At 43.5% G+C, this 12,858-nt stretch overlaps 1 protein-coding gene across 1 annotated transcript in view; it reads left to right on the forward strand.

Moving 5' to 3' along the window:
• Positions 1–1,108: 1,108 nt before the first annotated feature.
• The window catches only part of LOC306913967 (phosphatidylinositol 4,5-bisphosphate 3-kinase catalytic subunit alpha isoform), a 31,217-nt gene continuing 19,467 nt past the window's right edge, over positions 1,109–12,858 (forward strand). The window contains 6 exon segments of the mRNA XM_079490811.1: positions 1,109–1,159; positions 9,281–9,406; positions 11,163–11,266; positions 11,464–11,574; positions 12,148–12,199; positions 12,393–12,604. Of these exon segments, the coding sequence (XP_079346937.1) occupies positions 9,322–9,406; positions 11,163–11,266; positions 11,464–11,574; positions 12,148–12,199; positions 12,393–12,604 (564 nt within the window). The 5' untranslated portion in view covers positions 1,109–1,159; positions 9,281–9,321.

Genomic DNA, 12,858 nt, shown 5'->3' on the forward strand with positions numbered 1-12,858 from the left:
CAATCAATCAACTTTATTTGTTCAGACTCAGGGTCCAATAAAAACAGACAACATAAAACACTACATACAGAGAAGAAACACCCCTAACCCATAAAAACATACATTTTACAATAAACATTCATACCAGTGCTTCCAAAAAGCAGTAGTCTATGTTACACAATGTTTGTGTTTACACTAGACTAGTCTATGACGTGGAAATTGTCCATTCATTGCCAATGGGAATTAATGTTTGTGTAGGACAAAGTTTGTGCACACATGCTAAAAGCTGGACAATAAGCTGGAAAATAAGAAAGCTGCGAGAACTGTTTTGCTTTGTGTACAAGCTCTTCAATGTTTTCTTAGTAAAACTTTGTTGTTTGAATTGTATTATATTGTATTGTATTGCATTGTATTGTATTTGCATGTCATGACCGACTCATGACTGTTATAAAGATTAAAAAAAGAGAAAACGTCCCTCTGGGCGATGGGATATCAAAGGCACGCCGCGCGCTGGCGCTGTGACGGGCGTCCTTGCGAACCAATCACACGACGCGGAACTGAGTCACGCCCACCTCTCATCCCCTTCCGGACAGCCAATCGACGGTCCCGCCCTTTGGGAGGAGGCGGGACTTTACGTCCGTCCGTCCGAGTGTGTGCGTGTGTGTGTGTGTGTGCGTGTGTGTGTGTGTGTGCGCGCGCGCGCGTGCGTGCGAGTGTGTGTACGCGTGTGCGCTCCCGCGTGCGTGTGGGGTCCTTTTGCAGCTGTTCTTGTCGCTGCCTTATCATAAAAGCTTGTGATTTTTTAATAGTTTCCTGTGATTTTTGGTATTTTTAAACCGTCGTTTCATGCGCGTGCACGTCGTGTGTGCAGGTGTGTGTGTGGGTGTGTGTACGTGTATATTGTTTACTCACATGCACGTTACCAAATTGCGTGCACGCGCCAATCCACGTTTAGTGCAAGAATGTACTTGGAGAAAAAAAAGCCAGGCATCTAGATTAGAACTAGAAGTGTCATCATCATGGGAGGTGTAGTTCTCTCACAGGACTACAAATGATTGTTGGAAGGGTAGTCCTCACTCTTAGAGGACTACAAACGTCACCTACTCCACGCTGCTCTACAGAGGACCATGGGAGGTGTAGTTCTCTCTCCACACACTCCACCACAACGTATGGAAAAGAGGTAAGGTCGCTGACGTCATTTTCGCTATCATGCAATTCCAGGCAGATTCGTCGCACCATGGGAGCCAAACTACACCCGGAAGTTCGGCGGAATGCATTGTAGTCAGTGAGAGCCCATGACCAGCTCATGACAAACACTTTATGAATGACTGGGACCTTTTGTAAAGTAATCGCTTCTTGAAAATAACAGAAGACATATAACGCATTATTTTCTACTGTGTTGCTTTTCGATGTGTACACTGTGTAATTTTACAGAGGTTCTGAACGTACCAATTAAGTATCGTAACTTTCCACCGTTGTTGTCTGACAGTCAATCTCGCGATACTGCAGAGACAGAAATGATATCTGCCGATGTTTAGATGCTCAATAGAATTATGTTTTTGTATTGAGTTATGTTTGAAATGTATGCCTACTGTATTTCTGCAAACTGCTTAAAATACTTAAACAGTATTCAATCAAGTGATTCGAAAACAACCAGTGATAGGCCTACGTGTTCTTTTACATTCCTGATCTGAATTTATGACAAAGCAAGGTATCAATTGTTCACGAGCTGGTCCAGCCGGCTCCATTCACTGCCATGTATTCATTGAACGGTGCGAGATTTGCCTTCCATGAAAGCGTCCATGAAAGTATCATGGCGTGCACCATGACGTCACCGTTGACTCTTGCTTCTGTAAGCTTCCTTGCTCCACCACCCTTCCGCCATTCTCAGTCAGAGGACTACAAAGCATCGTTGGAAGTGTATCAGCGACCTGAGCAGACAGGCGCGGCCAAAGGAAGCTGTCTGCCGGTGTCTCTTTCGGTTTTTAGACAGCTGGTGGATGGAAAAGAAGCTCCACCCACGTGGCTGAATGCCGCGACGGCCAGATTCCCGGAAACGCTTTCCCCCGCGGCAGTCAGCCGCGTGGGTGGAGCTTAATTTCCATCCACCAGCTGTCTAAAAACCCGGAAAACACGCCGGCAGCCAGAAGAAAACGGCCGTGCCTGTCTGGTAGGTCTGGCAACGCCTAACCATAACCGCAAGCACGGGAGCAGACGCTAGTCCGACATGCAGATGAATGTCGGACTAATGCCCTGTCTGAAAAGCGTCCACCTCCCCTGGCAACAGCTTATAGCTCTCTCTTAGAGAGGACTACAAAACGTCATGGGATAGGTAGTTCTCTCTCCACTCCATCCTCGCTGCTCTACAGAGGATCAGGTGTAGTAGTCTCCACCCACTCCACCACCCTCCCCGGCCTCCCACCATAGAAACAGACATAGCCTACAAATTCGCGCCATCCCAAATGAGACAGCGGCCCCACTTCTGGTCCGTTAGAACGACAGGCCAGCCATAGAAGCCCCATTGAAATTCAACTGTAGTTAGCCTACTTTTAAAATAATAGGGAATGAACTGAAGACAACTATATTGATTGGAATAAAAAATATGTTTCCAAATGTATTTCACAATGCCACGCCAGACTTCCCGGTCCTTCATTGCCATCCCCAGTTCCTGCTTACTGATGCATGTGTCCCTAGTGATGACATCAGGGAACGACAGTTGTCCACCTCTGGTCTGCTTCGAGGCAAGATTCCAGAGAAGAAGGGAAGATATCAGCTCTGTAGCAGCTTAATGAATGGCTATTGTTAAAGATGGGTCTTACATTGCTTCAGTCATCAAATCAATCCCTATTTGCCAATAGAAGACTATGTAGATGAGCCGCCATTTGACTGGACCCATGAAGTGAACGGAGTTTGTAACAGGCCGGCCCTCCCATCAGGCAGAACAGGCAACTTCCTAGGGCATCATGAGGGGAGGGGGGGCATCCACCAAGCAAAAACAAACAAACAGTGCTTTAGAACACAAGGGGGCCATGGTCATTTTTCAAGGGGGCATCACGAAAAATCCTGCCTAGGGCACCAAATTGCTCAGGGCCGGCACTCTCTGCTACGGGGAAGCCACACTTTGTAGCCACACTTCAATCAGGTATACAAGTAAAAGGTCATGTATCTCTTTTTATTAATCATTTTATTTTCACGTATTTATACTATAGTTTAATTTACCTGTGAGGTTATGCTACATACATAAAGTCTTACAGTGGATCGTGTGTAAATAAATAACCATTTCTTACATTTATTCTTTCAAAAAAAATAAGTAGAAACAATAGCAGATCTACAAGCTGTTGACATGAGACAAGTTGTGAGCTTAATTCTCAGCAGTTTAGGTTCGTCATCATGTCCCTTCATCATAAACACGAAGATGAATTAAGTCGTTAAACAGTGTTTTCTCGTTAAGCAGGATGTATCACGGTATATCACTAAAGTTCCTTATTGATTAGATGTCAATAAGATTAAAGTTATTGATCTAGAGATGATATTTTATTGATTAGACATCTAGTGACATTTAAAGTTATTGATTAGACATCTATCTAGAGATGATATTTTATTGATTAGATGTCCAGTTATTGATTAGGCCACTTTCTGGGTCTTGTTGTGGAACACACCACCACTGCACATTAAAAGGGCGACCTCCCTTGATGTTTTTAAGAGCGAGTTGAAAACTTATTTTTTCAACTTGGCATTTGTTTAGATTTTGTGTTCATATTCAATGTTCTGATACAATTTTCCGTACCATTCTTTTTTGTATTGCTATTTTTATTTGCTAATTTGTATATATTGTGTCTTGTATTGATCTGTTTTTTTTATTTTTCGGCATTCCACTTTTTTATGTGAAGCACTTTGGGTTGCATTTTATGTATGAATAGACGTATCTGCTATGTGTACTCAGTACACATAGCAGATACGTATATTAGACATCTATAGTGAATAAAAACATAATACAGTACACTGTAGGCCTACTGTATTATGTTTTTATTTGTATTGTTTGATGTACTGATGTCTATGCCGCTGCAAGCCAATTTGCCCTTCAGGCACACTACATAAACTTGAACCTTGTCTAGTAATGAATATTAATTGATGTATGGAAGCCTTTGGATTATTTTGTCAGATGTTATTGTGCATGGCCACTAGAGGGGGACAATGATCTTTGTAAAAACATCAGCCAACACTTTTGTGTTAATTTCTACGAAATGTTGGCCGACTTTTTTCACTGACAAAAATCAGTTGGTATCCCGACCTGAAAAATGTTTTCTCTGTTAATTAAATAGTTGGAAGAGACATATGGAGACGCTAATACACCAGATATGTTGTTGATGAGGACAGTGTGTACAGTGTTGTAGGCTAGTAGCATTTGACCATGTCAGTCTGGAAGAGGCATCATATGGTGCTTACCAATGTCTTAAGGATGCTATTATACATGGTTACAAATGTAAACTGCTTGCGTTCATGTGTATTGTACAGTTTGGTTACAAATGTAAAGTTGTGTTCATATTTATTATACAGCTTGGTTACAAATGTAAAGTTGTGTTCATATGTAGAGCTGGTTACAAATGTAAACCGCTTGTGTTCACATTTATTATACTTGTCAGTGATATCAATATGGAGTCAATATGGAGGACTCAGGAGTCAATGCTTCCTGTATCCTAAAACATTTATTGAGTTTTCCAAGTTTGTGCATCTATATATTGTTTGTGTTCAAGAATGTCTTGTTAAATGTGAATGCAAATAGGCCTGTGTGTGTGTGTGTGTGTGTGTGTGTGTGTGTGTGTGTGTGTGTGTGTGTGTGTGTGTGTGTGTGTGTGTGTGTGTGTGTGTGTGTGTGAGTGTGAGTGTGAGTGAGTGAGTGAGTGTGTGCGTGTGTGCGTGTGTGTGCGCGTGTGCACGTGCGTGTGTGCGTGTGTGTGTGTGTGTGTTGTAACCAAGCCAGGGTTAAAAACAGGAAAAGTTGAACAATGCATGGTACCCCCGCCCAAAAAACACACACACACACACACACACACACACACACACACACACACACACACACACACACACTACAGTAAAACCAATATTTCATATTGATAATTGTATTATTATCATTGATTCATTGAGTTTGAATTTAATATGTAAATCAATATGTCTTAAAGGGGGAAGGGGGCGGTGTCTATCCTAGCTCTGTATGTGTGTGTGTGTGTGTGTGTGTGTGTGTGTGTGTGTGTGTGTGTGTGTGTGTGTGTGTGTCTGTCACCGGAATACGGCACGGTTTAAGCCCCGCCCCTTTAAGAGCCACACGCTTTCATTGTTCTGAGAGAGAGAGAGAGAGAGAGAGAGAGCATGAGAGAGCATGAGAGACACAGAGGGACAGACAGCATTGGACTTGAATTGGACAAAGACACAGACAGACAGACAGACAGACAGCATTGGACTTCAATTGGATAAAGACACAGACAGTCAGACAGACAGACAGACAGACAGACATGTCTGTTAGCGGATGGACAGACAGGATGACAGCACACGGGTGAGTACCATGACGCACACACGCACGCACTCACGCACGCACGCACGGACACAGAGAGAGAGAGAGACATTTTTGTCTACCTAGCCCTTTGTCTGTCTGTCTGTCTGTCTGTCTGTCTGTCTGTCTGTCTGTCTGTCTGTCTGTCTGTCTGTCTGTGTCTCTCTCTCTCTTTATCTCTCTCTCTCTCCCCGGCGTTCCTTTGATATCAAACTACCCACAATGCCCCATGCTTCTGTTGTCATGGTAACCATATCATAATCTGAGGTCATGAGGAGGAGGAAAGGACGCAAGGATGAGGTGATAGGAAAGGAGACAAGATTATAGAGAGACACCACATATCTGTGCATGGGGAGAGAGAGAGAGAGAGAGAGAGAGAGGGGGGGGGGGGGGGGGGGTGGAGGGAGGGAGGAAGAGAGAGAGAGGGAGATAGAGAGAGAGAGAGGGAGGGAGGGAGGGAGGAAGAGAGAGCCAGAGAGAGGGGGAGAGAGTACAGATTTAGAGGATTATATATTTTTTTAATTCATTAAATTATTGTATCATTATATAAAATCAAGTGATATTTTATTATATTATATTGATATATTATTATTTATTGTATTGTATGAAAATGTTTTTTTTATTATTCATTTTTCGTGTTTTGTTTTTGTTTTTTCAAAACATACAAACCCTGTCTGGTGAAAGCAGCTGTCAATCAGCGGATTATAATAATGAGGGGCCAGTGGGCGGGGTTTAAGTTCCATTGTTTTGTTTTTATATGTCTGTCGCCTATTGTCTGTTTCACACACACACACACACACACACACACACACACACACACACACACACACACACACACACACACACACACACACACACACACACACACACACACACACACACACACAATAATGTTGAAATTAGTGGTATTCCACTTTAAACAGTGCTGTAGCGCCCCCTATGATTGTGTGCATGTGTAATTCTGTGGGGCCCCTGGTGACCCCTGACCCCTGAGCAGTGGTAGTGACCGGTTTGGTGTGGATCGGAGCAGGTTTAGGGTTGGGTGTCGGACAAATGCCTATCGGACTGTTAGTATGCACCCCTCAGTGGCCTTGTGGTTAGAGTGTCCGCCGTGAGACTGGGCGGGTCATACCAAAGACTGTAAAAATGGGACCCAGTGCCTCCCTGCTTTGCACTCGGCATCAAGGGTTTGATTTGGGGGTAAGTCCCTGCTTGGCACTCAGCATCAAGGGTTGACAGACAGGGGTAAGTCCCTGCTTGGCACTCAGAATCATTGGTTGGATTGGGGGGTCAGTCCCTGCTTGGCATTTAGCATCAAGGGTTGGATTGGGGGGTAAATCCCTGCTTGGCACTCAGCATCAAATGTTGGATTGGGGGGTCAGTCCCTGCTTGGCACTCAGTTAGATCAACTGCAAAAGATTCACAAGCTCAGCACGGCTCACCGCTCCAAGAGATGGGTCAAAAGTGGAGCTCTTTGGAGTCAGTGTAAATATCATGTTGACCTTTTACAGAGCTAGTATAGAGTCAATCCTAAAATACGGTGTGTCCAGCTGGTTTGGCAATCTAACTGTGAAGTACAAATCTCAAATAAGTAGGCTAGCAAACATGGCTGGGAAGATCATGGGCATGTCCACCCCCCCATCACTCCCCAGGCCATCTTTGAACAAGCAGTGTTGAGACAAGCTCGGAATATTGTATCTGACCCCTTGCATGTGTTGTACCGAGAGTACGAGCTAATGCCATCCGGTAGGAGGTATAGAACTCCACGGTATGTGTATAATAGATTTAAACACTCTTTTGTTCCCCTGTCAATCAAAATGCTCAATCAGAGATTGCCGAATGCACTTTACTGACTCAGAGATTCAGGGATTGCCAAAAGCACTTTATTGACTAGTTGCACTTTATCAAGGGAATGTGTGCAATATCTCTGTTTTGTGTATGTTGGGTGTTTCATGGTGTTTTTCCTTTTTGTATGTGAACGTGTCTGTTATTTGTATGCAGCTGTGACTCTGTCTCCAAGACAAATTTCTCCCAAGGGAGACAAATAAAGACAACCTTGAACCTTGAATCTTGAACCTTGAACAAATCTTGCGTACAGCAATGTATATGTGAGAAATAGTATAGGTACTTAAATAGTATAGTAAACTATACTATGTATGTGACAAATAGTATTAGTACTTAACTTAACTACATTTTTGAGTTTATTGAGTTTAAAAAATATATAAATCAGTGCTATCGGACACCCTTTACATCTGTATGTTGGTTAAAAAATATATTGAACCAATGAAAAGTAGTAAAAAGCGCTTTGGACAAAAACTCCAATGGACACTCAAACTGCTAAAGCAGCAAACCCACCACCTCTCGCCCTCTCGTGTAAGTAATTTGCAATATACAGTATAAAAGGTCACAATACCAACTTTGATGATGCAGTATTGCTTTGGTTTTCTTCATTTCCTGAAAACATTTTGGAGTTGGAGGTGGTTTCCGGTTTTCTCATTTTATAGTTTTTGCGCTCCTTTACTTAACAAGATAGCTGTCTATAAGCGCCAGACAGCTCTCTTATGATAATGTGAATGGGCTCCCTATAATATGGGTATAAAACATTATTTCATTTTATTACACGGCTTGGTTGAATGCTTCATTCTGATTGGCCAGATTCAGCGGTGTGTTATTTGTTGATAACAGACTGCTCCGCTCTATAACAGACCGCTGCCTAATCAAAGGCTCGGAGCACCTGGCTGCGCTGCTTGGATTGTAAACAAACACACAATGTCATTTAACTAACATTGCTTTCAAGAATGTTTTTGAAAACATTTGAAGCGAGAAATAGTTTCTTCCCGACAGCAGATATATTATTGCGACCGAATGTCGCATTTACTATGAGATCCCTGCGTCTCGCATCCGTCACGCCACCATATATGGTTGCCAATCCATCATGCCTTGTGACATCACGTGACGTCATGGAGACCCCGGTGCGTTCACATGGGCAGATGAAACGATGCAACGACGCGTTGTGAGTTGATTTGGAGCAGCTACATGCATCGTTGCGCATTTGCAACGTCATGTCGCTGGCTTCCTTTGACAATGAATGGTAGGTAATAGACTGCATCGTTTAATCTGCCCTGTGTGAACGCAACATTCTCACGTGATGTCACGAGGTCAGATATGGAGATCCATATATGGATCTGACGTTGTGACATCACGTGAGATCATGGAGACCCTTAACGCCTCCATATATGGTCACGCCTCGTGACACGTCACGCCACCATATATGGCCATCTCCATATATATGAAGATCATTACACTGACCTCATCTAACCCTGGATAACCATACATGGAGAAGACTGGTTCATCCTAGATCTGCATTATATGGAGCCGGCCAACAACTCTTGTTGATCTGACCATCAAACCCTGTACACTCAAGACACGCTCCATATATGGAGCGTGGAGCCAGTATAGAATTCATTCCATATGTTGATCTGACCCCCCATGCCAAAGCGCCAGCCGGCAGCGCTCGCCCAGCAGTCTGCCATCACCCAGGCGGATGCGTGCACGCTACTCGCCACTCGCGTCTTATACTGGTACTATGTATTTGAAATATAACCTTTAATCTTCAATCTGTGTCTACTACATCCTAACTTATAATAAGCATGTCTAATTCTGTCTGTCTGTCTGTCTGTCTGTCTGTCTGTCTGTCTGTCTGTCTGTCTGTCTGTCTGTCTGTCTGTCTGTCTGTCTGTCTGTCTGTTCCAGGTGCTGAGCAGTGAGACAGCGTGTGATTGGTGGTGGTTACCATGGTGCCCAGGCCATCCTCGGGGGAGTTGTGGGGTCTTCACCTCATGCCCCCCCGCATCCTGGTCGACTGCTGCTTACCTAATGGTCTGTCACATCTAATTATATATCTATAATATCTGTTTATATATATGTTTACCTGGTCTGTGAGATCTGAATAGTGTTGTATAGTCGAGTCCACCTAAAGCGAGTCGAGACCAAGTGTGGGAGGTGGTCGAGTCGAGTCCGAGTCAGGACCAAGACCAGATTATTATTAATTTTTTTCTCATTTTATAGGTTTTGCGCTCCTTTACTTAACAAGATAGCTGTCTATAAGCGCCAGACAGCTCTCTTATAATAATGTGAGTGGGCTCCCTATAATATGGGTATAAAACATTATTTCATTTTATTACACGGCTTGGTTGAATGCTTGATTCTGATTGGCCAGATTCAGCAGTGTGTTATTTGTTGATAACAGACTGCTCCGCTCTATAACAGACCGCTGCCTAATCAAAGGCTCGGAGCACCTGGCTGCGCTGCTTGGATTGTAAACAAACACACAATGTTATTTAACTAAACATTGCTTTCAAGAATGTTTTTGAAAACATTTGAAGCGAGAAATAGACGATGCTCTGCCCGAAAACGTCCTTGTTTCCGAAGCGACTCGTTGCCTCTGCGGGGCCAACTTAGTTTTGTTGTCACTTTTGGGTACATTTATTAATTTTTGTATTAAGTAGCTGTGTAATAATAATAATGTCTGGCTAGGTGGTCATTGTTTACAGATAAATCAACCTTTTATTTGTAAACAATGACCACCCAGCCATATGGGGGAGGAGTCCCTTGGTCCGAGACCGAGTCAAGTCCAAGTTAAATTTAGGGCGAGACCCAGACGAGACAGAGTAAATTTAGATGTGGACTCCAGACCGGACTCAAAACAGAGTCAAGGACTTGAGTACTACAACACTAGATCTGATGTCTTGGTGAAATGTTTGTTTTATGGTTTGGGTGAAGATCTACTCTCATCCATCCATCCATCCGTCTGTCCGTCCATCCATACGTCCGTCCATCCATCCGTCTGTCCGTCCGTCCGTCCGTCCGTCCGTCCATCCATCCATCCATCCATCCATCCATCCATCAATGGTGTGTATACTGTGTAACCATTTTACAAGTTTTCAAAAATGTTCTTTTCCTATGGTATGTGATGTATAGGATTCTAGGTGATAAACGAAGTGTTAGTGTTGTTCTACATTGCTTTGTTGAATGCTTGATTCTGATTGGTCAGTCGCTGAATTCAGCAGTGTGTTATTTCTTGATAATGACCACTCCGCTCTATAAGTTAACAGACCGCTTCCAATCAAAGCCTCAGAGCACCTGATTGGCTCATATCAATCTGTCCAATCAAAGCCTCAGAGCACCTGCTGCGCTGCTTGGATTTTAAGCCGTATCCAACATGACAAACATGTAAACAAACACACAATGTCATTTACAACTAAACGTTGCTCTCAAGAATGTTTTTGAAAACATTTGAAGCGAGAAATAGACGATGCAGTAGGCCTACCCGAACATTGATTCCATTTGATCAACACTCATTTCCTGGTTTTCCGAGGTGACTGTGTTGCTGAGGGGCCAACTTGGAATACTTTCATCATAAGCAAGGAAATACCTTGTTTGTTGTCCTTTTTGGGTCGATTTATTTATTGATGTATTCAGTAGACGCGTAATAAGCGGGATAATGAATGGCTATGTAGTCATTGTTGATAAATAAATCACTGACAGGGTGATATATTTATCAACAATGACCACATAGCCATTCATTATCCCTTGCATAATGAATGTATTAATATTATTATCGTCATTATTCCAGGGATGTTGGTGTCTTTGGAGTGTCTCAGAGAAGCTCCGTTAACAAACATCAAACAACAGCTGTTCTCCGAGGCCAGGAAGTATCCTCTCTACACGTTATTACAGGTACTAGTACTGCATGTGACGCTGTGTTCTGCTTTGTGATTGGACGCAGGAGGAGTCGTGCTACATCTCTGTGGGCGTGACCCAGGAAGCTACAGGCAGCCATTAGCAGAATAGAGTGCATGTGATGCTGTGTGTTGCTGCTTTGTGATTTGCTGTGTGCAGACAGTATGTAATGTCAGGTCTGTTCTGCCCAATAGGAGGAGTCGTGCTACATCTTTGTGGGCGTGACCCAAGAAGCGGAGAGGGAGGAGTTTTATGACGAGACCAGGAGGCTGTGTGACCTCCGCCTGTTCCACCCCATTCTCAAGGTCATTGTGTGAACAGCGCCGTCCAAGTTACAACCTGATAGGGACAGAATCATAAATAATCCGCTAAAGCTAAGTTTTAGCTGCTAAAGCTAAGCAGCTATGGTTTTTGACCGGAGGGCCCTAACCCTAAGAATTAAAGATGGCCGCCAACTTTTTTTAGCGAACCCTAGTCATCATCATCTTCAAATACGACATTACCATATATGTTATCTATGGGATTCGGAACTAACAAACATCTTACATTTTGTCATGGCGGCCATGTTGGAATTCAAGATGGCGGCAAACCTTTTGGTTAGACCTCCTTTATCGGGCAATTTGTCACATATATAGTAGTGCCCAGGATTACAGCTTAGTCAATTAGCACCGGGTGAAATATGGCTTACAAAATCGTGTAGTAAAAAAAATCACACCCGTGTGAAGTGACAAGTGAGGGGCGCTCTTATCATCGTACATCATCATGAATCATCTCATACTGGCCAATCAGAATGCCTGTTGCCACAAATTTACGTGATATTTGGCGGACATTTGACCTAATTTCTCCTTTCATCATCATCATAATCGTGACATCATCAGGTCATTGAACCAATAGGAAACAGAGAGGAGAAGATACTCAACAGAGAGATAGGTATGTATGTACCTGTCTGTCTGTCTGTCTGTCTGTCTGTCTGTCTGTCTGTCTGTCTGTCTGTCTGTCTGTCTGTCTGTCTGTCTGTCTTTACATTAAGATAATTGACACTGGATAAAAAATGGGTTACAAAATCGTGGGATAAAATGTAAGAAAAAAATAAATAGGTGTAATGTGTCCTCCTGTCCACTAGGGTTCGCTATAGGCATGCCGGTGTGCGAGTTCGAGATGCTGAAGGACCCGGAGGTTCAGGACTTCAGGAGGAACATACTGTGCGTGTGCAGAGAGGCTATGGAGGAGAGGGAGGGCGGCGGAGCCCACAGCCAGGCGCTCTACGTTTACCCGCCCAACGTCGAGTCTTCGCCCGACCTGCCGCAGCACATCTACAGCAAGCTGGATAAAGGTTAGTTAGCACGATGTTAGCATCATCATACGACACGCCCTGCCTAACACATCTACAGCAAGCTGGATAAGGTTAGTTAGCACGATGTTAGCATCATTACACGACATGCCCTGCCTAACACATCTACAGCAAGCTGGATAAAGGTTAGTTAGCACGATGTTAGCATCATTACATGACATGCCCTGCCTAACACATCTACAGCAAGCTGGATAAAGGTTAGTTAGCACGATGTTAGCATCATTACACGACATACCCT

The sequence above is a fragment of the Electrona antarctica genome (assembly GCF_951216825.1).
Source record: "Electrona antarctica genome assembly, chromosome: 21".
In the NCBI taxonomy this organism is placed as follows: domain Eukaryota; kingdom Metazoa; phylum Chordata; class Actinopteri; order Myctophiformes; family Myctophidae; genus Electrona; species Electrona antarctica.